Source organism: Podarcis raffonei, chromosome 13 (genome assembly GCF_027172205.1).
Source record: "Podarcis raffonei isolate rPodRaf1 chromosome 13, rPodRaf1.pri, whole genome shotgun sequence".
In the NCBI taxonomy this organism is placed as follows: Eukaryota; Metazoa; Chordata; class Lepidosauria; order Squamata; family Lacertidae; genus Podarcis; species Podarcis raffonei.
The window spans coordinates 48,151,323-48,177,012 of NC_070614.1; the positions used below are offsets into that span (position 1 = coordinate 48,151,323).

The following is a 25,690-nucleotide window of genomic DNA, read 5'->3' on the forward strand; positions in this document are numbered from 1 at the left end:
TCAAGCATCTCTGAAAACGTGGTTGCTCTTGTGCCCATCAGCACCTGCAGAATGACTTCAGCAAACTAGAGTGCATGACGCCTGGGTCTGCCAATACAGCACAACAAGAGAGATAGCCACACCTTATTTTAGAATCAGAACAGTATAACCACATACTTTTGCCAATAGGTGAGATTTCCAACACTCTGATTTCACATCTGACCAATAATATAAAAAAATATATAAAATGGGAGAAAGAAAATTGAAAGTCATCCCTGCCTCTTGCCACTACTCCTATCTATTGATTGTACAGAGTTTCATCAAATATAACCACTTTCATAGCTGTTCATTGACAGCTTTCTAGTGCCTTCTGAAATGCTTCTGGGGTTCCAACCAGGTGAACAAATTATAGTGATTTGAATAATTGTAAAGTTATTAAAAAGTTTAATTTGCCTTCCAATGGATGTTGGTTTTTTAACAACATGTTGAGTTGTGTGTTTATTGTCAAATCTTCCTATGTGCTGCCTCTACTCCTTAGTGGCATAAAAAGTGGCAATTAGCTTGAAGTCGTCCATGGTAAGTGAAGACCAGCAGGAAAGTCAAAGTGAATACGTTTTGTTTTGTGACTCAAAGCAGCAAATGTTGAAAGATAGGTCACTACTCAATGCCCGTTTTACCACATGACCTGACAACTATTATATCTCTCCACAGTAATTTTGTGGCAAAAAAACAGATGCATCATACATAAGAGGAAAATTATACTATTGCGACATAAACATGATATAAAAGGGTGTGAAGTCAGGGTGTTTGTGTAAACTGTGCAAATTATCTTCAATTTGATTGTGTTGGAACTTAGCTGCTAACCATTCAGACAAATTACACAGTCCCATCTAGACAGGGTTAGTTTGCCCACAGACAGTTTTCCAGGTCATGTGGCCAGCATGACTATGCTGCTTCTGGCAAAACCAGAGCAGCGCACAGAAATGGTGCTAACCTCTGGCCAGAGTGGTACCTATTTATCTACTTGCACTTCGATGTGCTTTTGAACTGCTAGGTTGGCAGCAGCTGGGACTGAGCAACGGGAGCTCACCCCATCGTGGGGATTTAAACTGCTGGCCTTTCATCATTTAGTCATGTTCGACTCTTTCTGACCCCATTGACCAGAGCACACCAGGCACTCCTGTCTTCCACTGCCTCCCGCAGTTTGGTCAAACTCATGCTCGTAGCTTCGAGAACACTGTCCAACCATCTCGTCCTCTGTCGTCCCCTTCTCCTTGTGCCCTCCATCTTTCCCAACATCAGGGTCTTTTCCAGGGAGTCTTCTCTTCTCATGAGGTGGCCAAAGTATTGGAGCCTCAGCTTCACAATCTGTCCTTCCAATGAGCACTCAGGGCTGATTTCCTTAAGAATGGATATGTTTGATCTTCTTGCAGTCCATACGACTTTCAAGTATCTCCTCCATTACCATAATTCAAAATTCATCAATTCTTTGGTAATCAGCCTTCTTTATGGTCCAGCTCTCACTTCTATGCATCACTACTGGGAAAACCATAGCTTTTACTATACGGACCTTTGTTGGTAAGGTGATGTCTCTACTTTTTAAGATGCTGTCTAGGTTTGTCTTTGCTTTTCCCCCAAGAAGCAGGTGTCTTTTAATTTCGTGACTGCTGTCACCATCTGCAGTGGTCATGGAACCCAAGAAAGTAAAATCTCTCACTGCCTCCATTTCTTCCCCTTCTATTTGCCAGGAGGTGATGGGACCAGTGGCCATGATCTTCGTTTTTTTGATGTTGAGCCTCAGACCATATTTTGCGCTCTCCTCTTTCACCCTCATTAAAAGGTTCTTTAATTCCTCCTCACTTTCTGCCATCAAGGTTGTGTCATCTGCATATCTGAGGTTGTTGATATTTCTTCCGGCAATCTTAATTCCAGCTTGGGATTCATCCAGCCCAGCCTTTCGCATGATGTATTCTGCGTATAAATTAAATAAGCAGGGAGACAAAATACAGCCTTGTCGTACGCCTTTCCCAATTTTGAACCAATCAGTTGTTCCATATCCAGTTCTAACTGTAGCTTCTTGTCCCACATAGAGATTTCTCAGGAGACAGATGAGGTGATCAGGCACTCCCATTTCTTTAAGAACTTGCCATAGTTTGCTGTGGTCGACACAGTCAAAGGCTTTTGCATAGTCAATGAAGCAGAAGTAGATGTCTTTCTGGAACTCTCTAGCTTTCTCCATAATCCAGCGCATGTTTGCAATTTGGTCTCTGGTTCCTCTGCCTCTTCTAAATCCAGCTTGCACTTCTGGGAGTTCTCGATCCACATACTGTTTGAGCCTTCCTTGTAGAATTTTAAGCATAACCTTGCTAGCGTGTGAAATGAGTGCAATTGTGCTGTAGTTGGAGCATTCTTTGGCACTGCCCTTCTTTGGGATTGGGATGTAGACTGATCTTCTCCAATCCTCTGGCCACTGCTGAGTTTTCCAGACTTGCTGGCATATTGAGTGTAGTACCTTAAGAGCATCATCTTTTAAAATTTTAAATAGTTCAGCTGGAACATCATCACTTCCACTGGCCTTGTTATTAGCAGTGCTTTCTATTTTTTTTTAAAAGAATATTTATTAAGTTTTCCATTTTTTAAACAAACAAACAAAAACAGAACAAACAAAAGCATTAAAAAAAACATGCAGTTCATAAATCATACTTTTCAATAACAAATTTCTCAGACCTCCTCGTACTTCTCCTCGTATCCCAATTAAAATTATTTGTTCAGCAAATCCTTCACTTAAAGCATTACAGCTTATAACATTACCTTGTTTTTCAAACACTTTTTTCCCATCTATATTCCTTTATATCATTACAGCTAGAAACCACTCAATTTCAATCCAAAACCATTTAATTTTCCTTAATTTTGCAATATTTCTGTAAATAGTCCTTAAATTTCTCCCAATCTTCTTTCTAAGGCCCATTTGACTTCACTCTCCAGGATGTCTGGCTCAAGGTCAGTAACCACGCTACCTGGGGGTGTATGAAACATCCATATCTTTCTGGTATAATTCCTCTGTGTATTCTTGCCACCTCTTCTTGACGTCTTCTGCTTCTGTTAGGTCCTTACCACTTTTGTCCTTTATTATGGTTATCTTTGTACGAAACGTTCCTTTCATATCTCCAATTTTCTTGAACAGATCTCTGGTTTTTTTCCATTCTATTGAAGAAGGGGACAACAGAGGACGAGATGGCAGTGGAAGACAGAAGTGCCTGGCGTGCTCTGGTCCATGGGGTCACGAAGAGTCGGACATGACTAAACGACTAAACAACGACAACAATTGTTTTCCTCTATTTCTTTGCATTGCTCCTTTAAGAAGGCCCTCTTGTCTCTCCTTGCTATTCTTTGGAAATCTGCATTCAATTTCCTGTATCTTTCACTATCTCCCTTGCATTTTGCTTGCCTTCTCTCCCCTGCTATTTGTAAGACCTCGGTGGACAGCCACTTTGCTTTCTTGCATTTCTTTTTCATTGGGATGGTTTTCGTTGCTGCTCCAGCAAATCTAAATCCTTAAACCTGTTCCTCACTTCCACTGTGTATTCATAAGGGATTTGATTTAGATTGTATCTTACTGGCCCAGTGGTTTTTCCTATTTTCTCCAGTTTAAGCTTGAATTTTCCTATAAGAAGCTGATGATCTGAGCCACAGTCAGCTCCAGGTCTTGTTTTTGCTGACTGTATAGAGCTTCTCCATCTTTGGCTGCAGAGAATATATTCAATCTGATTTCTATGCTGCCCATCTGGTGATGTACATGTGTAGAGTCGTCTCTTGTGTTGTTGGAAAAGAGTGTTTGTGATGACCAGCTTGTTCTCTAGGCAGAACTCTATTAGCCTTTGCCCTGCTTCGTTTTGAACTCCAAGGCCAAATTTGCCAGTTGTTCCTTTTATCTCTTGATTCCCTACTTTAGCATTCCAATCCCCTATAATGAGAGGAACATCCTTCTTTGTGTCATTTCTAGAAAGTGTTGTAAGTCTTTGTAGAACTGGTCAATTTCAGTTTCTTCAGCACCAGTAGTTAGTGTATAAACTTGGATTACTGTGATGTTAAAAGGTCTGCATGGGGTTCGTATCAAGATCATTCTATCATTTTTGAGATTGCATCCCAGTACAGCTTTTACCACTCTTTTGTTGACTATGAGGGCCACTCCATTTCTTTTATGGGATTCTTGCCCACAGTAGTAGATATGATGGTCATTCAAACTGAATTCGCCCATTCCTGTCCATTTTAGTTCACTGATGCCCAGGATGTCAATATTTATTCTTGCCATCTCATTTTTGACCACATCCAGCTTACCAAGGTTCATGGTTCTTACATTCCAGGTTCCTATGCAATATTTTTCTTTACAGCATTGGACTTTTCTTTCGTTTCCAGGCATATCCCCAACTGAGCGACCTTTCGGCTTTGGCCCAGCCATTTCATCAGCTCTGAATCTACTTGTACTTGTCCTCCGCTCTTCCTCAGTAGCATGTAGGACGCCTTCCAACCAGAGGGGCTCATCTTCCAGCTTCATAACTTTTATATGTCTGTTGTCTTTGTCCATGGAGTTTTCTTGGCAGGGATACTGGAGTGGCTTGCCGGTTCCTGCTCCAGGTGGATCATGTTTAGTCAAAACTCTCCACTATGACCTGTCCATCTTGGATGGCCCTGCACAGCATAGCTCATAGCTTCTCTGAGTTGTTCAAGCCCCTTCACTATGGCAAGGCATTGATCCATGAAGGAGCTGCTCTAATTAGCTCATTTAAATACCCCAAATCATGGGACTGGTGGCACTTAACTGAGAGATACATGAGGTGAGGGGATTAAATAGGATTTGGAGAACCAATAGAAACTGTGTGAGGACACAGGCAAATCATTTTAAATGAACTCGTGTAAATAGTATAAATGAACTGTGCTTAAACCTTACCCTTCATTTATGATATAATGGTGGCAAAACAAAGTGAGACTTTAATTCTTTCTCCTTATTAGTTGTTCTTTGTTGTTGAGCTCAGGCCGCAGAATGATAATGTAGCATTTCGGGGCAAAGATGCAGCTCAGTAACCCAGCACTGGAGGCCAAGATGGAGAAGATCTCCACCATCACCATGTATTTCCCTTTGGTGCTCAGGTAGGTAGGGATAAAGCACAGCCAAACACTGCAAAACAGTAACATACTGAAAGTAATGAACTTGGCTTCATTGAAACTGTCAGGTAATTTGCGGGCCAGGAATGCTGACAGGAAACTGAAGAAAGCCAGGAGGCCCAAGTAGCCCAGGGCACAAGAAAAAAGGGTCACAGACCCTTCATTGCATTGCACAGTGATTTCTTTCATTAGTGAGTGCATGTCTAAATCTGGGAATGGAGGACTAGTGGCCAACCAGAGAGTGCAAAGACCTGCTTGAATGAAGGAGCAGGAAAGGACAATGAAGTTGGCCAATCTTTTCCCCACCCACTTCCTCAGTCTCGACCCTGGTTTGGTGGCCATGAAAGCTACAACTACGGTAATAGTTTTGGCCAACACACAAGAAACAGCCATGGAGAAGATGATGCCAAAAGCAGGTTGTCTGAGAAAGCAAGCCATTTCCCCTGGTTTGCCAATGAATAGCAAAGTAGATTGAAAGCAGAGCAGAAGAGAGATGAGGAGAGTGTAGGTGAGATCTCGGTTGTTGGCTTTGACAATTGGGGTATCTCTGTGTTTCACAAAAGCTAATAACACTAAAGTTGTGACAATGGAGAAAGAAAGAGCAATTGAGGCTAAGCTGATCCCCAATGGTTCTTCATAAGAAAGAAAGGTGATTGTTTTGGAGATGCATCCATTTTTGTTCCTGTTTGGATAGTGGTCTTCTGGGCATCTGAAACAGTCATTCATATCTGAAAAACAGAAACGGGTCACATTCCAAATGCAAGGCTGTTTGTGTGTGTGTTGTCCAACTCATTTCAGTTGATAGGAGGCAGGCATTGTACCAGAACTGTAGGTGTTAATCTCCTTCTAGAGTGCCCATATGTGTGCTGTTATAATGTATATATACTCAAAGGTAAGCTTGAGCATATAGACTGGCACCTTCCCCCTATCAATCTATATGAGTATGGGTAAAATATAAAGAATTATTAGAAACAAAGACACCCTGGTGGATTTCACCCTTAGAAGGTAAAAAAGAAAAACATGGAATTAAATTGGGCCACATTTAAGGATCTACCAAAAGAAAAGATAACTTTTAAATATTAATTTTAAAAATATTAAAATTTTACGAGGAAATAAGACATCATCTAACAGGGTAGATTCATTAACCAATGAGGTTGATGATACTCAGTCTACCCTGGAGTATCTAACTGGAGTGTGAGGTGAAAGACGAACAAGTTAAATAGGTAATGATTAGATGGGCTATGGATATAGCTCAAACTATCGAATTAGCATCATGGGAAAAGCTATAGAAAGAGAGTTGGAAATTTACGCCTTGTGAAGTGATAAAGGAAAATTTAATAGAGATGTTTTATGGATGGTATTTAACACCAACCAAAATATGTAAAATGTATAAAACAAAATCAAATCTGTGTTGGAGGTGTAACAAAGTAGAAGGGACACTCATACGTATGTGGTGGACATGTAATAAAATAAAAGGCTTCTGTGATACGGTATACGAAGAGCTAAAGAAAATGTGCAAACAAAATTTTGTTAAGAAAACAGAATCTTTTGTATTGGGGATATTAGACACAGCTATTGCCAGAGAAAATAAGAAAATATTCCTTCACGCTACAGGGGCTATGAGAACACTAACTGATAAAAATTGGAAAAAAGAAACAATACCAACAAAAAAAGAATGGCAAGACAAATTATTTGATTACATGGAACTGGCTAGATTGACAGAGGCAATTGCGGGCCAGACCAAACAAAAATATGAAAAGAATGGCAAAAATTCCAAAAAGATTATTTTAAAAAGCAGTGCCCTCAAATTAATACTTGGACTTGTTTCGATTAATTTCTGCAAAATAATTTATGGTACTTACCGGTAAGTTAAAAACAGAAAGAATAAGGGATAATATAAAAACTAAAAAGGAGACAGTTTACTAAAAATTGGAAAGAGAACCGTATTGAGGATGAAGGAAGTCAATTAGAAGAAAAGAAGAGTTGAAATATGGTGTGTGTGTGCATATATATATATATATATATATATATATATATATATATCGTGGACGAGTTGTTTTATATAAGTTTCTGTTGGTTATTATGTTTTATTTGTGTTTATTTCTTTTTTGTTTTGTTGCTTTTTGTTTGTTTTTTTGATGGGGCGTTATTGTTTTTATGTTTAGTTTGATAAGTGTGTTTGTATGGGTTGTGAAATAAACTCCATAAAAATATATATGAAGTGACTGACAAATTTAATAATAAAAAGATGAATAAATCCCAGTGCAGCACAGTGAAATTTATTTACCTGGGAACCAATGGTTGACCAGACATACATTCCTGGTACATCATCACTTCACTAGTTCCTATCTGTAACTTTCTGCATCTCCAGTTATAAAATTATAAGCTTTACAGAAGGATATAGCTGAGTAGGCATAATTATTCTAAAACTTTGAATTTCCCAGACTCAATCAATGAACACCATTTAAAAAATGAACCAAAAAATCCAGCCGCCTACATAACAGTAAAAGGAGGTACACATTCTTGACTCAAATTTTCCATGTGCTGTATCAGAGGGGAACTATCTTTCCTCCCTAACATGCCATCTGTTGAACTGTAACTGCATCTACTAATTATATTCACACTTTGTCCCTCCCCACCAAAAAATCCCCCAGAATTTTGTTAACATTTTCATGGTCATCATCATGAGCATCATGAGTTTTGTTGACATATGTCTGCCAACTTTGTAACAGTTTTGTTTTGGCCATATTAATATTCTTCTGTTTCAGATATTTTAAAATAGGTGTGCAACTAGATTGTTTTGACTATATTAAGGCTTACACTCAAATCAATGTAGAATGTATTGCATGAGACTCATTCGTTTTTCTAAATGTGAAACTGGTGGAGCTTACATTTTGAACCATGCCCAGTTTGAACTATGTGTGTTTGCTTAGTTGGATCCTCCTAACAGAGGGTCCATGTTGTGCTCGGCCCTGAAACTCTTCCCTAACCGGCTTGTGGGCAGGGCTTGCCCCGCTCCAAACCGGTGGTGCCACAGTTATGCCAATGGCCTGTAGCCAATAAGCAGCATGGCAAGGTTGGGGGTTGGGGGTATTTATTTGGCAGCGTGACATAGGGACCTTCTTTTGCTTTGCGCTGCCGAACACCCGTCCACCCACCCGTTAATTAGGTCGTGTTTGGCCTTGCTTTGGACTTCGGTTTGTCGCCTGTTTTGGAATGGGGGCCTGGTAGGAATTTTTTCCAATGTGGCAGATTGGCTGTGGCCACTTGGTTTTTGCCTACCTCTTAGCAATCAACACAACTTTGTAAGGTTTGGTGGTTAGGCATTGGTTTATGGGAATGTGGAGAGGGGAGATGTGGCCATCACCTGCCCCTCCAATGAATAGTGTATTCTCTTAAAGGAATCTGGGGGTCTGGATCTTGTCCGAAGCCCGGAGAGGGGTTAGCGCCATGCCAGGACCCTTGTGAACCCCAGGGGTGAGAACCAGTCAATATACACTGACGGAGAGCCCCCTGCTGGTTGTTTACTCTTCCAGACTTCCTGCAGGGTGGGGCAGGAGCCAGATATAGTTTGATACCAATGCCTAAGCCAATACCAGTCACATTTGTGTAGATTAATAAAGTTGTGGCCAAAATTTGTATAATGTATTGCTTGAGGCTCATTCATTTTTCAAAATGTTCTTTGGAAGATAATGCAAGTCAACAAAGAAACATTCCAAACAGCATGTAATCAAAGATTAATAAGTATATCTTAGGTCACAAAGAAGTTCTTTTATGAAAATAAAAATGAATTCTTTGTCACACACCATTCTGGTCTGAAATTTTCCCTTCTGGACATGGAGCACAATCATAGCAGCAAAATTTTTCCCCTTCCTTCCTTTTCTTCTGATGACCAGGGGAGCAGCAGTCGTTACACACTGAAATAGGCAACACCTACCCATAACCAAGAAAAAATTAATTTTTAAATCACAAATTATTTAATTTCCTTGTTTTATTTTTGCTTGTGAACTTGAAATCAACTCATCCCAGGAACTTTAAACATAATTTTAGAGTCCTAATCATTGATTTATCTGGCTCTTTATTATTACAGGCCAGGAATATTTTCAATTCCTACTTGGAAATGCAGAGGATTGAACCTGAGGGCTTTGTATATCAAAAGCATTTTGCTATACAAATGAGCTTTGGTTTCTGTTCAATGGAATAGAGAGAGAGAGCAGGGCCCACAGTAATACTCCAGGACTCATACCTTGTTAAAACCCTTGTGCCATGTTATCAAGTCCTCCTGAATGATGATTTTTCTTGATTCAAGAGCATCGTCATCCGCCTGTCCAACTTTCACTCGAAGGAAGGACTTGTTGGGGAATGTAACTATGTTCATGATGTCAAATGCACGCCCCATTTGCTTTTTCCCATTGAAGCTCAGAGTTTCTCCAACAGAGTTGTTGAATGTAATCTCAGGAAGATAAGAGTGGAGCTAATTGAGTCATAACAACAAGCCATAAATGGGTTAAAAATTGATATATGATCATATAGGCAGCGATTTAGAACATCCCTCGTTTTCAAATAAGGTTTAGGTATTATAAAGTGATCTAAATGATAGGAAACCAACACAATTCATACCCATTTAAGTTTAACCAATATAAATACCACAACACTGCTTTACAACACAATTTGACTTATACCACCATTTCATCTGAGTGTAGGTTCTGCCGGGTTTGTGGGTCATGTGAAATAACTGAAAGGGTTTGTCAGTGGGGATAATTTTGACCCTGCCTTGCATCACCTCAACAAGACCCCTCTTTTGTAACCTATCATACCCTTGGCTCAGCCAGTGAGGCAAAGATAACCTGGGGTGTAGAGAATAAAACATTGTATTTGCCCTTATCCCAGCAGATCTTGGGTTTAGATTGCTCCCTATGTGTGCAAAATTAGCTCTTGTTTCCTTGGATGATAATCTGGGTGGTCTCCTTTTGGACTACTAAAGCCATTGAATTAAGAAGAATTTGATTTCAACACATTACCTGCAAAGACGGTTGGTCTCGAAGTTTAAATTTCTTATCCCATACCATTGCTTTCTGCTTCAATCTGCTAGAGTACATGGCATGCAAAGCATGAGCCACAACATAGACAGCATTGTAGATACTGTAGCTTTGGCCAGTCATGCCCATCTCAAACTGAGTCGTAGGAAGGCTCTCCAGCCTCTCTTCCCCAGTACATGGTTCATTGCCTTCCACTGGCACACTGGAGTTTGGGAATGTACAGTCAAATGCTTCCTCCCAGAACTCTTGCAGAAAACCATCTCCTTCTGTTTTATCAGGTTTTAAATTCTGAAGAAATTCATTGAATTTTAGAACCTCTTTTGAGTGAATTGTGAAAGAAATTGCACCTTGAAAGAGCTCAAGATCCTTTACTATGAAATCAATTTGGGTTGTTATGATCCATACCTTCCTAAATGATGAGCTTTCCTTATTTTCAAACTCTCGTATAAATATAATACCTCTCATCCATAGCATGGTCAAAGATTCTCCAAAGAGTATACATGCACTGACTTTATAATCTGTTAAAGACAAATTAATATCCGAGAACACACCAAATGTACCACTCAGATTATCTATACGGCCTACTTGTGGTACTTTTTGGATGAAGGCTGAACAGATTCCATGTTCGGAAAGCAATGGTTCCAGGGTCTGCAAGAATTTTTCTCCACCGTCACCCTCTGCAACAAAAAATCCAACCCATGTCCATCCAAAATGCTTTAGTAAGTTGATGATCCCCATATACTGTTGGCTGTCATTGGGTACCATGTTGTAAAAAGAAAGGAACTGATCTGCATCACCCTCCTCAGGAGGAAAAGATCCATATGTGAGCTAAAAACAAATGGACAGAAATGATAGATTTATGTCAGGATAAAACTTAATTTTGAGTATGTGCCTTTTCATTCAACAAAGATAAGGGTTTAGGACAGTTCAATCCAAGGACTTTTCAAGCTTAATGTTCTATAGTTATTGTGAATTATTATTGTTGTTCTTCCTTTTATTATTATTATTTTCTGATAATTTTCCTTCATTCTGCATATGATTTCTGGGAATCTAGCATAGCTTGTAAGGATAGCTTCATTACTACTACTACTACTACTACTACTACTACTACTACTACTAAAATGAATATTCTAAATGGAACCCCATTCAGTAATCTGACTGCAATATTGATGTTTCATAGTTTTCTTCCTAGGAAGCCTCAGTGACAGCCTTATTGGCAAAGGAAGAATGTAAATTATAAAAATCCACATACCTCCCCCATTCATAGCTCCTACCTGTGGAATTTTGTAGCGGCCTATAGTATCGGCAATAAAGAAGGAGGTAACAGAGCTAAGGCCCCCAATGAGGGCTATGAGGGTTTTTTGAGTGTCACATATATAGTTGGGGACAAATCTACGTGATTTGAAAAGTAGGTCTAGAGTAGTCCGGTAGGTCATCATTGCATCGTAATAACTATCATAGATGTGGAATCCAAGGGTGAGATTAGGCAAGATCTTTTGATTCTTGTTGATTTCTTTTACAGCAAATGCCAAGGCCAGGGTATGCTGATAGAATTTTGTCACCATGCTGCAAATAAAGTTAAATTTTCAAAATTTCCAGTGGAAATTGGGGATTTCTTCACTGAGTCTGCCATTGTAAGTCTCAGAATGCAAGCGCTTAAGTGGCTTACTTCCACTAACTTGATTTAAATTAGATTTTTTAAAAGAAAAGAAAAGAAAAGAAAAGAAAAGAAAAGAAAAGAAAAGAAAGGACACTGTAACAGAAACCGTGAAGTATCTACTGCAAACTGCCAGGACAGGAAGGAGAGCTTCAGCTATGATAGAAGTTGAAAAGGTAAAGGTAAAGGTACCCCTGAGCATTAGGTCCAGTCGTGACCGACTCTGGGGTTGTGCGCTCATCTCACTCTACAGGCCAAGGGAGCTGGCGTTTGTCCGCAGACAGCTTTTGGGTCATGTGGCCAGCATGACTAAGCTGCTTCTGGTGAACCAGAGCAGCGCACGGAAATGCCGTTTACCTTCCCGCCAGAGCGGTACCTATTTATCTACTTGCACTTTTGACGTGCTTCCAAACTGCTAGGTTGGCAGGAGCAGGGACCGAGCAACGGGAGCTCACCCCGTCGCGGGGATTCGAACCGCCGACCATTTGATCAGCATGTCCTAGGCTCTGGGGTTTAACCCACAGTGCCACCCGCGTCCCAATTTAAATGAGACTCTAACATCATTGAAAACGATCCTGGGGACTAACACCAGTGCCCTGCCTCAGCTTTCTATAAATATACAGGAGTTAACGAAAATAACAGTCTCTGTTGTGGAGACAGTCAAACAATTGGATTCTTCCATATTAAGTCAGCATATGCCAAAGCAAATAAAGGATATTGTTTGATACTGTTAACGTTAACATCTATAAAGGATAGAATTTTACAAACTCACTTTACAAACAACCTACACCTTGAAGGAAACAGGATTACAATTCTGAAATAAATTCCATGAAGGATTTTTAAAGAAAGAGAAGGATTATTATGTCCGGCAACTGCTCTCAAAAATAAAGGATTGGTCTGTTAATCAGTCACTGTCAATATATATAATGTTATAGAATCTCCATACATGTGATTTTTTTAGTTGATTTAAATGCAGAAAATAACTTTTTCTCCCCACTTAAATCATATACAATACATTATCACACTTCAGCAAATCATTTTCAACACATTCCTAGAATCAAGAGATGTGCCCAGCAGTGCTCAGAAATGCCCCCAGCTCTGAACACTAGTTCCAAAGAACCAGCTTTGATTGAGTATACACATTTTAAATCTGCAATTATTTCTCTGAGTTCTGCTTAAAACCTAATGTGAGAATAATTGAATGAATGAATGAATGAATGAATACAATTCTGGTTGGAATATCCAGAAGGAATATCATTTACCTACATAGTCAAGAGGCATTGGTGTAGTGAATTGCCTGAATCACAAGAATTCTGAAGAAAGTACAAAAAGGAGCTTGACACAGCTGCCCTGGAAGCATTGGCTGAGGGACTGTAAAATTTGGTGGCCTTGGATATAAAATGTAACACGGTTGACCCTTGTCTCTGTTATTGTTAATATTGGTGTTAAAAGTTAAGAAAGATAAGGGAAAGTGATGAGATACAAAGTATCAAAGTGGGACAGCAAACCTATAAATTAAAGCATTTTCAGATGATGTAGTTTTTGTTTGCAGAATACCCCTTGGTGACTGTCTCCTTGTCCATTCCTCTGTTGCTTTACAGAATAGAAAGATTTTTAGTATGGGAGAACGAAAGTCTCTTTAATGTCTGTCTGCTTAGAAGACTCAGACAGTGACTGAGAATGAGAAGCACTCATGGTTGGCCCTATTGGCCCTATTTTAGGCAGAAAAGGTCACCAAAGCAGTTTATATACATCAGTGGTCAAAACTCACTACTTTAAGACTTAAAATCAGTAAGACATGATACGGAAGAAAAGGGGATTTGAAGGGATATGTGGGGAGACACTTACTATGGAAGTTTGAACATATTCTGTGAAGGCTCTTCTTTGAAGAAAACTTCATCAAATACATAAAAGATTTGAGAAGAAATCCCACCAATGATGAGGTCACCTGGCTGGTACCACTCATGGGGAACAGGAACAGGATAACTGGTTGGACACCTGCTAGTATTTGCTTTGTAGACAAAAGCCACTTGCAAAAGCAGCAACAGAAATAGATCAAGCATCCTTGCAGTGCAGCTTATTTCCTCTTCCCACAAGCCTCTTAAGAAGTGGATACTGGAAAACCACCTGAGTTTTGATTAATGGAACAAATTATAATAATTTGGATAATTGCATGGAGAGATAATAACCTTTTCAGAGTTTTAACGCATAGTGACACTTTTAAAAAATCATCATAATCATAATGACTCCATGTTACCTCTGCCCCTGAGTGGCCCACAAAGTGGCAATTGGCATGAAATCTTCTGTGGTAAGTGAAAATCAGTCAAAAAAATAAGAGTGAAGCCATTTGTGGATGCAATGCAACAAATCCATTTTTTATGTTAACATTATTGCCATACACTCAAATTTTTTTCCGTACGTACAATATTGGGATTATACAACTCGCTTGGACTTGCCCCCGTCCCACCCTGGTTTCCATATTTTACCTTCTTTTCTTGCATATAATTTTAATTTTATAATTTTAATTATACCTTCTATTTCATCTCCACATTTACTAATCTAATTCATTTTACTTCATAAATGCAAAATCAATCCTGCTAATGTTTCTAAATAGCTATAAAATTTTCCCATTCTTGTTTTAAAATTTCATCATCTTGATGTTTGATCTTCACAGTATAATCCATCATTTTGGTAATCCACTCTTATTTTGTTGGGACCTTGATTCCCATGTTGTGTTTTGAAGGGAGATGGTTCAATGTTTCCATGACATTCTCTAATCTTCAGATTAGAGAAATCTGTCAAATGGTTTTCAACAATCACCTCTCAAGATTTCCCACAGAGACCAGAAGAAAGAACCTTCATGTCTCTTCTGCAACCATCTGTCTTTTTCAAAATAATGTAGCAACCATAGTTTTTCCAATTTCCTCCTCCATTTTCATTCAGCCCATGGAAATGAGTTTTTAACATTTATAATGCAATGATGATAGAAAAGTTTGATTATTTTCATTATTGATGTGGAGAAATATTACGTCCCCCTCAATTGCTCTGTGCTTTGATCTGGACTAGTCAATGGGATGCAAAGCATGTGCCACAACATAGACAGCCTTGTAGATCTTCTGTCTGTGAACAGTCATGAGCTGTTCACACAGAGGTCCAGTAAAGCTTTCCAGCCTCTTCTCTCCAGTACACACTTTATTGTTTTGTAATATATGACACAATAAAAATGAAACATGTTTCATACAAATTACTAAAGAAAATACTACAAAGAGAGAGAAGGAGTAACAGGAATGCAAGAAAAAGAAGAAGGAGAAAAATAAGGAAAAAGAAAAAATAATATACATAAGTATATAAACCACATGTCTGAAATAATAATAATAATAATAATAATAATAATAATAATAATAATAATAATTTATTTATACCCCATCCTCCTCAGCCAAGACCGGCCTCAGGGCGGCTAACAACCAATAATAAAAACAAGTTGATTAAAATATAATTTAAAAAAGATTAAAATACAACATTAAAACATTAGGATGCAGCCTCTTCACAGGAGGAGAAAGGAAAAAGAAAGAAGGGGAGGGAATTAAACTGATTCTAAGCCAAAGGCCAGGTGGAACAACTCTGTCTTACAGGCGCTGCGGAAAGAAATCAGATCCCACAGGGCCCTGGTCTCATGAGATAGAGCATTCCACCAGGCCGGAGCCAGTGTTAAGAAGGCCCTGGCTCTGGCTGAGGCTGATCTAACTTCCTTAGGGCCCGGGACCTCTAGGGTGTTGCTATATATGGACCTTAAGGTTCTCCATGGGGCATATGGCTTCCATCACTTTTCCATCTTGATCATTGATTGACATACCAAGAAAGGAATCTTACTGGCTCTCATCTAGTAAGGCCTCCTCCTTTCTCAGCCTCCCACCCTGAGGAATAATACACAATAAATTTGTGACAGGATCCAGATGTGTCATCCAGAAGGGGGAGATTATACTATTGCAACAATTACCATGAAAGAAAGAGGTGGGACAAAAGAGAAGTCAGGGTGAAACATTGGGCCCTTTTCATTTGAAGTGTGCAAATTATTTTCACTGTGGTTAGCTGTTAACCACATATGTAAGTTGCACACTGCCACCTATTTCCATCAGCCCCACATCTTATGGGGGAAGAAGGCCTTCTTGACTATGGTTGCCATATTCCCCAAAGTGAAAAGTGAAAAGATTGTTGAACTTTGCTCAAAGTTATTCAGCTTTTTTGAGGGGTGGGAGCATATCCCCCTCAAAAAATGGGTTTTTGCCATGCATCTGGGTTTCCCCAAACATTTTGCCCAATGTATGACAGCCCTATTGTTGACCTAGCCCCTCTTGGGTTCCCACAGCTTTAAGAAGGTGTTACATGTCAGCTCCAAATGTGATCTGTACAGATGCCAGAACTCAGAAGAAAATAATAGGATCTCACCAAACACTTACCTCCAAAAGTACTGCCCATATCAGCCACATAAGAGGACAAGCCATAGAATAATGCAAACATACAATTGTAAAGTTGGACTTCCAAGAAGTCCAACATGCTGCAGTGCAGGTTTCTCAACTTAATATTGCCCAGGCAATATTATATTAATCACATATATTTAATTAAAGTCATCTACTAGTCTCTCCAGAAAGTTTCTGGGGTTCTTCCCATTTACCCTCTGCTGCTGCACCAATTGTCTGCATCACATAACTGTCACTAGAATAAATATTTTACTTCTAATTTAGGGACTCAAGATACAATTTACTGTGGGAGAATTCCCAGTTCCCAGTTTAATGCCCTTCTCAGCTTAATCACCCAAAGCAAATTCATGCATCTTAATATAGTTATTGAATGCCAACTGTAACATATACTTCCTTTCCTTCTGGCAACGTAAGTGTGGGGGAAATTAGGAAATCACATGTGATGGATCTCTGTAATATGTGGGTCTTAGTAAGGGAAATAAACTGCACTGATCCCCCTTCTACAATTGTAGAGAAGCAGAAATTAGACACAACCACAGCCATACCCAACCTTTGTCTCATTACACATTTGTCCCTTGTAGACAAACCCTTCATTGTCATTGAAAGGCCTAACTCCCTTCCAATTGGTCACCTGTTTCTAATGCATTTAAATGATATTTTGGTGTTGGTCTTTGTATTTAGTTACATATTATTATTATTATTATTATTATTATTTGCAAAAACCTCTTTGAATTGTGCTCGCACTTCTTTTCAAGATGTGTTTCATTTCATTTTTCTCATTTCAACAAGATTATCTTTTTTTATGAAGGAAGCTTTCTTGGGGCTTATAGCTTCCTTGACACTTGCATACTGTTGGCCCTGAACTGTGGCATGCAGTTCAATAAAACTGAAGTTCAAATATATTACTAAAAATCCAACAGATTATACAGAATCTGAGTTGAAGGAATCCTGAGGATCATCTAGTCTAGGCATAGGCAAACTCCGGCCCTCCAGATGTTTGGGCCTAAACATTTAATGGGTCGGAGTTTGCCTATGCCTGATCTAGTCCAACCCCTGCAGTGCAGGCCTGTGCAGCTCTCCTTTACATGAATCAAACCTGCAGCCTTGGCATTATCAGCACCACGCTCAAACCAACCGAGCTATCCGATTGCCTTATCCTCTGTGGAAGTCAAGGTGATGTACATGCTTCTCCCCATCCTCATTCTCAGTCATCCCAAGAACATAGAGCAGAGCTTTCTGAACTTTGTGTCGTAACATGTTAGTGATCAGCTGCAGTGTGTAGGTGTGTCACACAAAAGGTCCCCGCACACTCCTCCCAGGGCTAAAAAGGGGTTGTTTTAACATTCAGTTTGGAAGTAAAACTGAATTATTATGTTGGAAAATGATGCATGTTTAAAAAATGAGTCACCAAATCGAATGTTTGGAAAACTCTGATATTGAGTCTGCTTCATGACATGAGGATTCAAGCCACAGTCTGAATCACAACCATAATGGGTCAAAATGGGGACCACCCACATCCCATCCCAGATGTAGTCCTGAATACGTTTTGGGACATGGCTAATCTTTAATTTTGCTTTTAAAATAAATAATTCACATTCCACAATGTGGGTGTTCTTTTCAAATATTTTTAATGAATTTTAGTAACCAGAAACAGGCTACATAAAAAAACAAAAGAAAAGGAAATTAGTTTTTAAAGAAAAAGAGGGGGGAAGAATAAGCTGTCATTAATTGGCAGTAAAGAGATTTGTACATAGCTATGAGATATTCGAAGTCAATAATAAAACATATCAAGAAGAAAACAATGTGCTATCTGTAATTACAAAGGGTTTCATGTTTGAAAGAATAATTATTACAAATGTTTATTTAAAAAAAGGACTTAAAAGGCAACCTTGAACTAGTCTAAAGTGAAATACTCACATATAGCTGTGGTACATCACACTCCTCAAAAATCTGACTATCTGAATACAATGCATTCTCAGGAAATGGGTTTTTAGGTGTCCATTTACATAATGAGTCCATTTACATAATGAGTTAGGTGTCCATTTACATAATGGGAATATTTCTAATGGGTTGTCAGTCTCAAAAAATTTTTACCCCCACAAAGGGTAAAAAAAACCCCAGGAAAACCCTCTGAAACCTTGTAAAAGAAGGAAGAAAACTCTGCTTATTTGTTCACAGTACTAAACACAGGCCCAACAGTTTGGAGAGCTGAATCTACAGTGTATATAACAAGATTTGGGTACTAATTACTCACGGTAGAGTAAGTGAATTTTTTTGTATAAAAAGCAATTGGATACTGAGACTTGCGTGTATAAAATAAAATTAAACAAGTGGCAAAAAAGTAATCTCAAGTATGTTCGCTACTGTAATATATGGGGGGGGGGCATGTGGAGAGAATGTATGGTACTGAACTCTTACTTATCACCTAGGTAAAGGTTAAGGGACCCCTGACCATTAGGTCCAGTCATGAACGACTCTGGGGTTGCAGCGCTCATCTCGCTTTATTGGCCGAGGGAGTCGGCATATAGCTTCCGGGTCATGTGGCCAGCATGACTAAGCTGCTTCTGGCGAAGCAGAGCAGCGTACGGAAACGCCGTTTACCTTCCCGCCAGAGCGATACCTATTTATCTACTTGCACTTTTGACATGCTTTCAAATTGCTAGGTTGGCAGGAGCAGGGACTGAGCAACGGGAGCTCACCCCTTCGCGGGGATTTGAACCGCCGACCATCTGATTGGCATGTCCTAGGCTCTGTGGTTTAACCCACAGTGCCACCCGCGTCCCTTACTTATCACATATTTAAAATTTACCAGAGTGAGGGGAAAAACAATTGTTTAATACCTTTTTTTTATAAGTTGTTCTCTGTTGTTCAGCTCGGGCCTCAGAATAATGATGTAGCATTTAGGGGCAAAGATGCAGCCCAGTAACCCAGCACTAGAGGACAAGATAGAGAAGATCTCCACAGCCACCATGTGTTTCCCTTTGGTGCTCAGGTAGGCTGGAAAAAAAGACAGCCAAACACTGCAAAAGAGTAACATGCTGAAGGTAATGAACTTGGCTTCATTAAAACTGTCAGGTAACTTGCGGGCCGCAAATGCGGCAACAAAGCTGGCAATGGCCAAGAGGCCCATGTAGCCCAGCACACAATAAAACATGGTGACTGACCCTTCATTACACTGCACAATGATTTCTTCTGCTGAAGAATGTATGTCCAAATCTGGGAATGGGGGACATGTCATCAACCACACAGTACAGATAGTTGATTGAATAAGAGAACAGGGAATGACAACTGAGTAGGCCAGTCTTTTCCCTACCCACTTCCTCATGCTGGACCCTGGCTTGGTGGCCATGAAAGCTAGAACTACAGTGACAGTTTTGGCCAGCACACAAGAAATGGCTACAGAGAAGATGATGCCAAATGTTGGTTGCCGGAGGAGGCAGGAGACTTTGCTAGGTTCAGCCAGGAATAACAAGGAAGAGAGGAAGCAGAGCAGGAGAGAGACAAGCAGAGAGTAGGTGAGGTCTCGGTTGTTGGCTTTGACTATGGGAGTGTCTCTGTACTTAATGAATATTCCAAGCACCAAAGCTGTGATGAGGAAGAGAGAAAGGGCGACTGATGCTAAACTGATCCCTAAAGGTTCTTTATAAGAAAGGAAGGTTATAATTTTCTCAATGCAGGCAGTTTTGTTCTTGTTTGGATACTGAGCTTTTGGGCATTTGAAGCAGTTATCCATATCTGAAAAATAAACAAGGTCAAATTTCAGTATTGATTCAACAGTACTTTGTCTTCCATGTGACCACTTTGCTGACATGAATTTCAATCTATTGTATCCACGTGTTTTAGTGTTTATATAAGAATGCTTTGTTCTCACTTATTCTTAAGGTTATTATAAGTTGTCTGCTAAGTTGATAATATCTGAGTAGAAATCCTTCAAATGGTCTTTGGAATAAGTACATAAGATTCAATGACCCATCTCATCCAGCTTCCTGATCTCTCAGTGGACAATCAGATGTCTATGGAAATCCTGCAAGCAGGACCTGAGTGAAACAGAAATCTTTCCCGACCCTGACACTTCCCAGAAACTGGTATTTGGAAAAATACAGCCTTTGAGCATGAAGGCCTGGCAAAGTAATCTGAGTTCATAGCCACTGATAGCCTTATCCTACATGAGTTTGTCTAATCCTCCTTTGAAGCCTTCAAAATTTGTGCCCATCACTGACTCTTGAGGGAACAAATTCCATAGCTTTATCAAGTACTTCATGAAGAAGTTACGTTTCTTTTGCCCGTTCTGTATCATCCGACATTCAAATTCCTTAGATGCACCCAAGTCCTGAGGTTATGAGAACTTCTTTTTTATCTGATTTCTCAATGCCTTGCATTGTTTTATGCATTTTTATCATGTGCCCCAACTCACACAAACCCCTCCGGCCAGTGTCCTCATAGGATAAAAAATATGATTTCTACATAACTCACCGTCCTGGTTTGAAATTTCCCCTTCTGGACATGGAGCACAACCATAGCAGCAAAACTTTTCCCCTTCTTTCTTTTTCTTCTGATTCCCAGGGTGGCAGTGGTCATTACACAGAGAAATGGGAATCACCTATCCATAGCAGAAAAGCAGTTAAGGAGATCGGAGAAGCTAATTGCTTATTAGACTTCTCTTAATGAAGTTCACTACACAGCAAACAAAGGTTTCCCCAAATAGTGTCTGACTTCCCCAAGACTTCACCCCTCAGCATAAAAAAGGTTTAATATAAGTAGCTGCCATACACAGCTGCATTAACTATGAACCCCATTATTTGGGATCCCCTAAAAAATCTAAAAAATGAGTGCACAATTGCACTCATTTCACAAGCTCGCAAAGTTATGCTTAAAATTCTACAAGGCAGGCTTAAGCAGTATGTGGACCGAGAACTCCCAGAAGTGCAAGCTGGATTTCAAAGGGGCAGAGGAACCAGAGACCAAATTGCAAACATGCCCTGGATTATGGAGAAAGCTAGTTTCAGAAAGACATCTACTTCTGCTTCATTGACTATGCAAAAGCCTTTGACTAGGCGAAAGGCTGGGCTGGATGAATCCCAAGCCAGAATTAAGATCGCCGGAAGAAATATCAACAATCTCAGATATGCAGATGACACAACCTTGATGGCAGAAAATGAGGAGGAATTAAAGAACCTTTTAATGAGGATGAAAGAGGAGAGCACAAAATATGGTCTGAAGCTCAACATCAAAAAAATGAAGATCATGGCCACTGGGCCCATCACCTCCTGGCAAATAGAAGGGGAAGAAATGGAGGCAGTGAGAGATTTTACTTTCTTGTGCTCCATGATCACTGCAGATGGTGACAGCAGCCACGAAATTAAAAGACGCCTGCTCCTTGGGAGAAAGGCAATGGCAAACCTAGACAGCATCTTAAAAAGTAGAGACATCACCTTGCCAACAAAGGTCCGTATAGTTAAAGCCATGGTTTTCCCAATAATGATGTATGGAAGTGAGAGCTGGACCATAAAGAAGGCTGATCGTCGAAGAATTGATGCTTTTGAATTATGGTGCTGGAGGAGACTCTTGAGAGTCCCATGGACTGCAAGAAGATCAAACGTATCCATTCTTAAGGAAATCAGCCCTGAGTGCTCACTGGAAGGACAGATCGTGAAGCTGAGACTCCAATACTTTGGCCACCTCATGAGAAGAGAAGACTCCCTGGGAAAGACCCTGATGTTGGGAAAGATGGAGGGCACAAGGAGAAGGGGACGACAGAGGATGAGATGGTTGGACAGTGTTCTCGAAGCTACAAACATGAGTCTGACCAAACTGTGGGAGGCAGTGGAAGACAGGAGTGCCTGGCGTGCTCTGGTCCATGGGGTCACGAAGAGTCGGACACGACTAAACGACTAAACAACAACAACAAAAATCTATGACAAACTTTGCAATCATTTTGCAGAACAAACTCCACTTTTTGCGGTGCCCTCCTAACACTGCCTGAATTCCCCAACAAGGTGCTACACTGGTCACCCCAAAGGCAATACTGTCCAATCTACTTCAAACCTGTGCCAAAGTTTTGCATTCGTGGATTTGGGTGACCAGTAATGCCCCTGATTTGGCAGGTAAGCCTCACTGTTTGAGGGCTCACCAAAATGCAGTTTGTTCTGCAAAATGCTGCAAAACAATTGAAAAACAGCTCTCCAGGACTTCATTTTAACCCTGCCGGGAGATGCAAGGGATTGAACCGGGACCTTTCACCAGAAATATGGGATCTCTTACTGAGTTATTATCTCTATACGATAGAAAAAGAGATTAGCGAATGGGCGGCTATGAAGCAATTTCATTTGGATATGCCAAAGCTTTGCTTTTTTATATATGGAAGGAATAGTAAATATAAATTAAAAAAGTACTTCTACAGAAATTCAGGGTCCACTCTTCCCATGGTGAATTCAGACCTGATTAAAACCTCTGTGCCATACAAGCATATCTTCATGAATGATGAATGCTTCTCCTTCAAGAGCTTCAGGATCCACACATCCAACTTTCATTTGAAAGATAGACTTGTTTGGGAATGTGATCATGTTCGTGATGTCAAATCCACCTCTCATTTCCCTTTTATCATTAAAGGACATTGTTTCCCCTGCTGAGTTGTTAAATAAAATGTCTTGCAGAAAATAGTGGAGCTGATTCAAAGGGGGGAAAGGGAAAAAAGAAACATATATATACATATAGTGAAGACCAAATATAAAAAATGAGCTATTTCAGTCTAGTTGATGGAAAAGTTATAACAAAGCAACAGAAGGCTAAAATACATGCTAAACATACAGGAAAAGGGGCACTCACAAAATGTTATCACTTTAAAACTATCGCATTTCGTGATGTGTGGCTTTGGAGTAATTGGCTAACTGAAATACTATCTTGTTTGCATTGTGTTACTCCCTTATTTATGAATATTGCTTATGGATCCGCCCCTAACACAGAACAAGTATGAAAAAGGAGCTATTTTCATGTAGCAGATAGAAAAGTTACAAAATGGTATCACTCTAAAAATGTCCTATTTCATAAAGTTCGGGCTTAGGGTAATTGTCTCATTGAAATAATATTTTGCAACGTGTTACCTGCCAAGGCTGCAGGTCTTGATGTTCAAACATTTTGTCTCTCGCCATTGTTCTGTGCTTTGATCTGTATGAATAAATAGCATGTAAAGCATGAGCCACAACAAAGACAGCATTGTAGACATTGTAGCTGTGGCCAGTCATGCCCATTTCAAACAGATGCCCAGGAAGACTTTCTAACTTCTCCTCCCCTGTACATGTTTCACTAAGTTGCAGGTGGAGTTCTGGAAATGTACAGTCAAATGCTTGCTCCCAGAAGTCCTTGAGAAAACCATCTGCTGGGTTCCAGTAAGGTTTTATGATCTGAAGAAATTCATGGAAATTGAGAAGCTCTTTTGAGTGAATGGTGAAGGAAATGGCACCTTGAAAGAGATCAAGATCCCAAGACTTTTGAAAACTCAATAATACGAAATCAATCTGTGTTGTCATGATCCACACCTTTCTAAATGATGTGCTTTTCTTATTTTCAGGATCTCGTAGAAATATAACAGATCTCAGCCAGGTCAATGTCAGAGAGTCTCCATAGACAACGAATGTATTGGCTTTATCATTTGTGACATCCACATAATATTCATCGAGGATGTTGAAAATTTCAGCCACCAAATCAAAATGAGCTACTTTTTCCATTCTTCTTTTGAAGGCTGAACAGATTCCATGTTGGTGAAGCAACGGCTCCATAGTCTGCAAGAAATTTTCTCCTCCATTGTCATCTGTAACAAAGAGTCCAACCCACGTCCATCCAAAATGCTGAAGCAAGCTGATAATTGCCATATGCTGATGAGCTTCATTGGGCACCATGCGGTAAAGGGAAAGGAAGTGATCTATATCATTCTCCTCTGCGGGAAATGATCCATATGCAAGCTACAAGGAAAAGAACAGACATAATAAGGGTACCTAAGTATAAACAATTATTTTGAGCATGTGGGTCTTCATTCAAGAAATGTTTGTTGAAGCAATTTTGTGGTTTCCAGACAGTTAAACTGAAGGATGCTTCCAGCAGAATATTCTAGAGTTGTGGTGACATTTTCCAGTTTCTGGATATTTTATTTCATAAAGTATGTCTTGTCAGAAATGTCCCTTTGTTTCATTTGTAGAGTGCAATCCTATTGTGTAATTACTCTGTGGAAATTTAGGATTTGGGAGAAACCGCACTAGTTGGATTAACCCTAGATATATCTTTCCCATGTCAGATAGGCTGGCAAAATTCTTCAGTGCACCAGCAGAATGCTACTCTAGTTCAACTGTTGGAAATCATGTATAAGATGCACATAGCAGAGGAAGATATAACAGTTATCTTTGATCTGCATGGGTTGAAAACTGTGGTTCACATACTCAAAGTGCTGTATTTATGTGTGGCAGATATTTTGTGGATGCCACTGTATGTTGGTATGTTGGTGCCCTGTGCTCCTTCCAGGCAGTCTCTCCGGGGTCTCTTCTAAGTTGGAGAGTTGTCATGACCTATGACTGCTGCAATGGAATGCATGGCGGGGGACAGACTATTGCTTGAGCACAGACTATTTCCTTGGCAAGAGAACTACTATTGTCTAATTTAGAGCCACATTGGTTGGAGGATACATCTCCCTGTAGTCCTCAGAGTCAGATGATGATTACTGTGCAAAAATGTCTGGCTCTCCAGACTTGCAGAACTCAAATAGTACAAGATAAATTAGGGCCCTTTTATCAGTCATCCAGGCTCTCCAGGGAGGCAGAGCCTAAGGTCAACTTGGTAAGTCTTCAGGTGGTCCTGGCTCCTTGCAAAGACAACTTCACTTGCAGTTGATGGCTGGTACAGGATGGTTGTGTTGGAAGTGTCCAAGGTGCTGAATGCTCTCTGCTTTCACTGGTCTAGCAATCTCTACTGTTAAGGAGTAATCTATGTTTCTGATAGACATTCTAGCTTGTAATGCTTCAGCATCAGTCATATTCACATTCTGAATCTCAAAATCATTTTTGGAATGGTAATAGAAAAGTGAGATTTGTGAGATAAAAATTCATGTCCCCATGCATAAAACCTACCTGTGGAATTTTGTAGAGCCTTAAGGTATCAGCCATATGAAAAGAGGTATCAGAGGTAAGACCTCCGATTACGGCTATGAGGTTTTTCTGCGAGTCACATTTGTAGTTGGGAGCAAATCTATGCATTTTAAAGAGCAGGTTCAGAGCGTTACGATAAGTAATCCTTGCATCATAATAGCTGTCATAGATGTGGAACCCCAGTGTGACATTGGGCAAGATGTTGGGATTCTCATTTATCACTTTTACAGCAAATGCCAAGGC

The 25,690-nt window shown here is 39.8% G+C and overlaps 1 protein-coding gene across 1 annotated transcript; it reads right to left on the bottom strand.

Moving 5' to 3' along the window:
* Positions 1-4,968: 4,968 nt before the first annotated feature.
* On the bottom strand, positions 4,969-5,868 carry LOC128399200 (vomeronasal type-2 receptor 26-like). Its single transcript, XM_053360446.1, has one exon. The coding sequence runs from the start codon at positions 5,866-5,868 to the stop codon at positions 4,969-4,971; it is 900 nt and encodes a 299-aa protein (XP_053216421.1).
* Positions 5,869-25,690: the final 19,822 nt, after the last annotated feature.

Excerpts from the sequence above, each read along its gene's own strand:
- LOC128399200 (XM_053360446.1), bottom strand. The coding sequence starts at position 5,868 with ATGAATGACTGTTTCAGATGCCCAGAAGACCACTATCCAAACAGGAAC.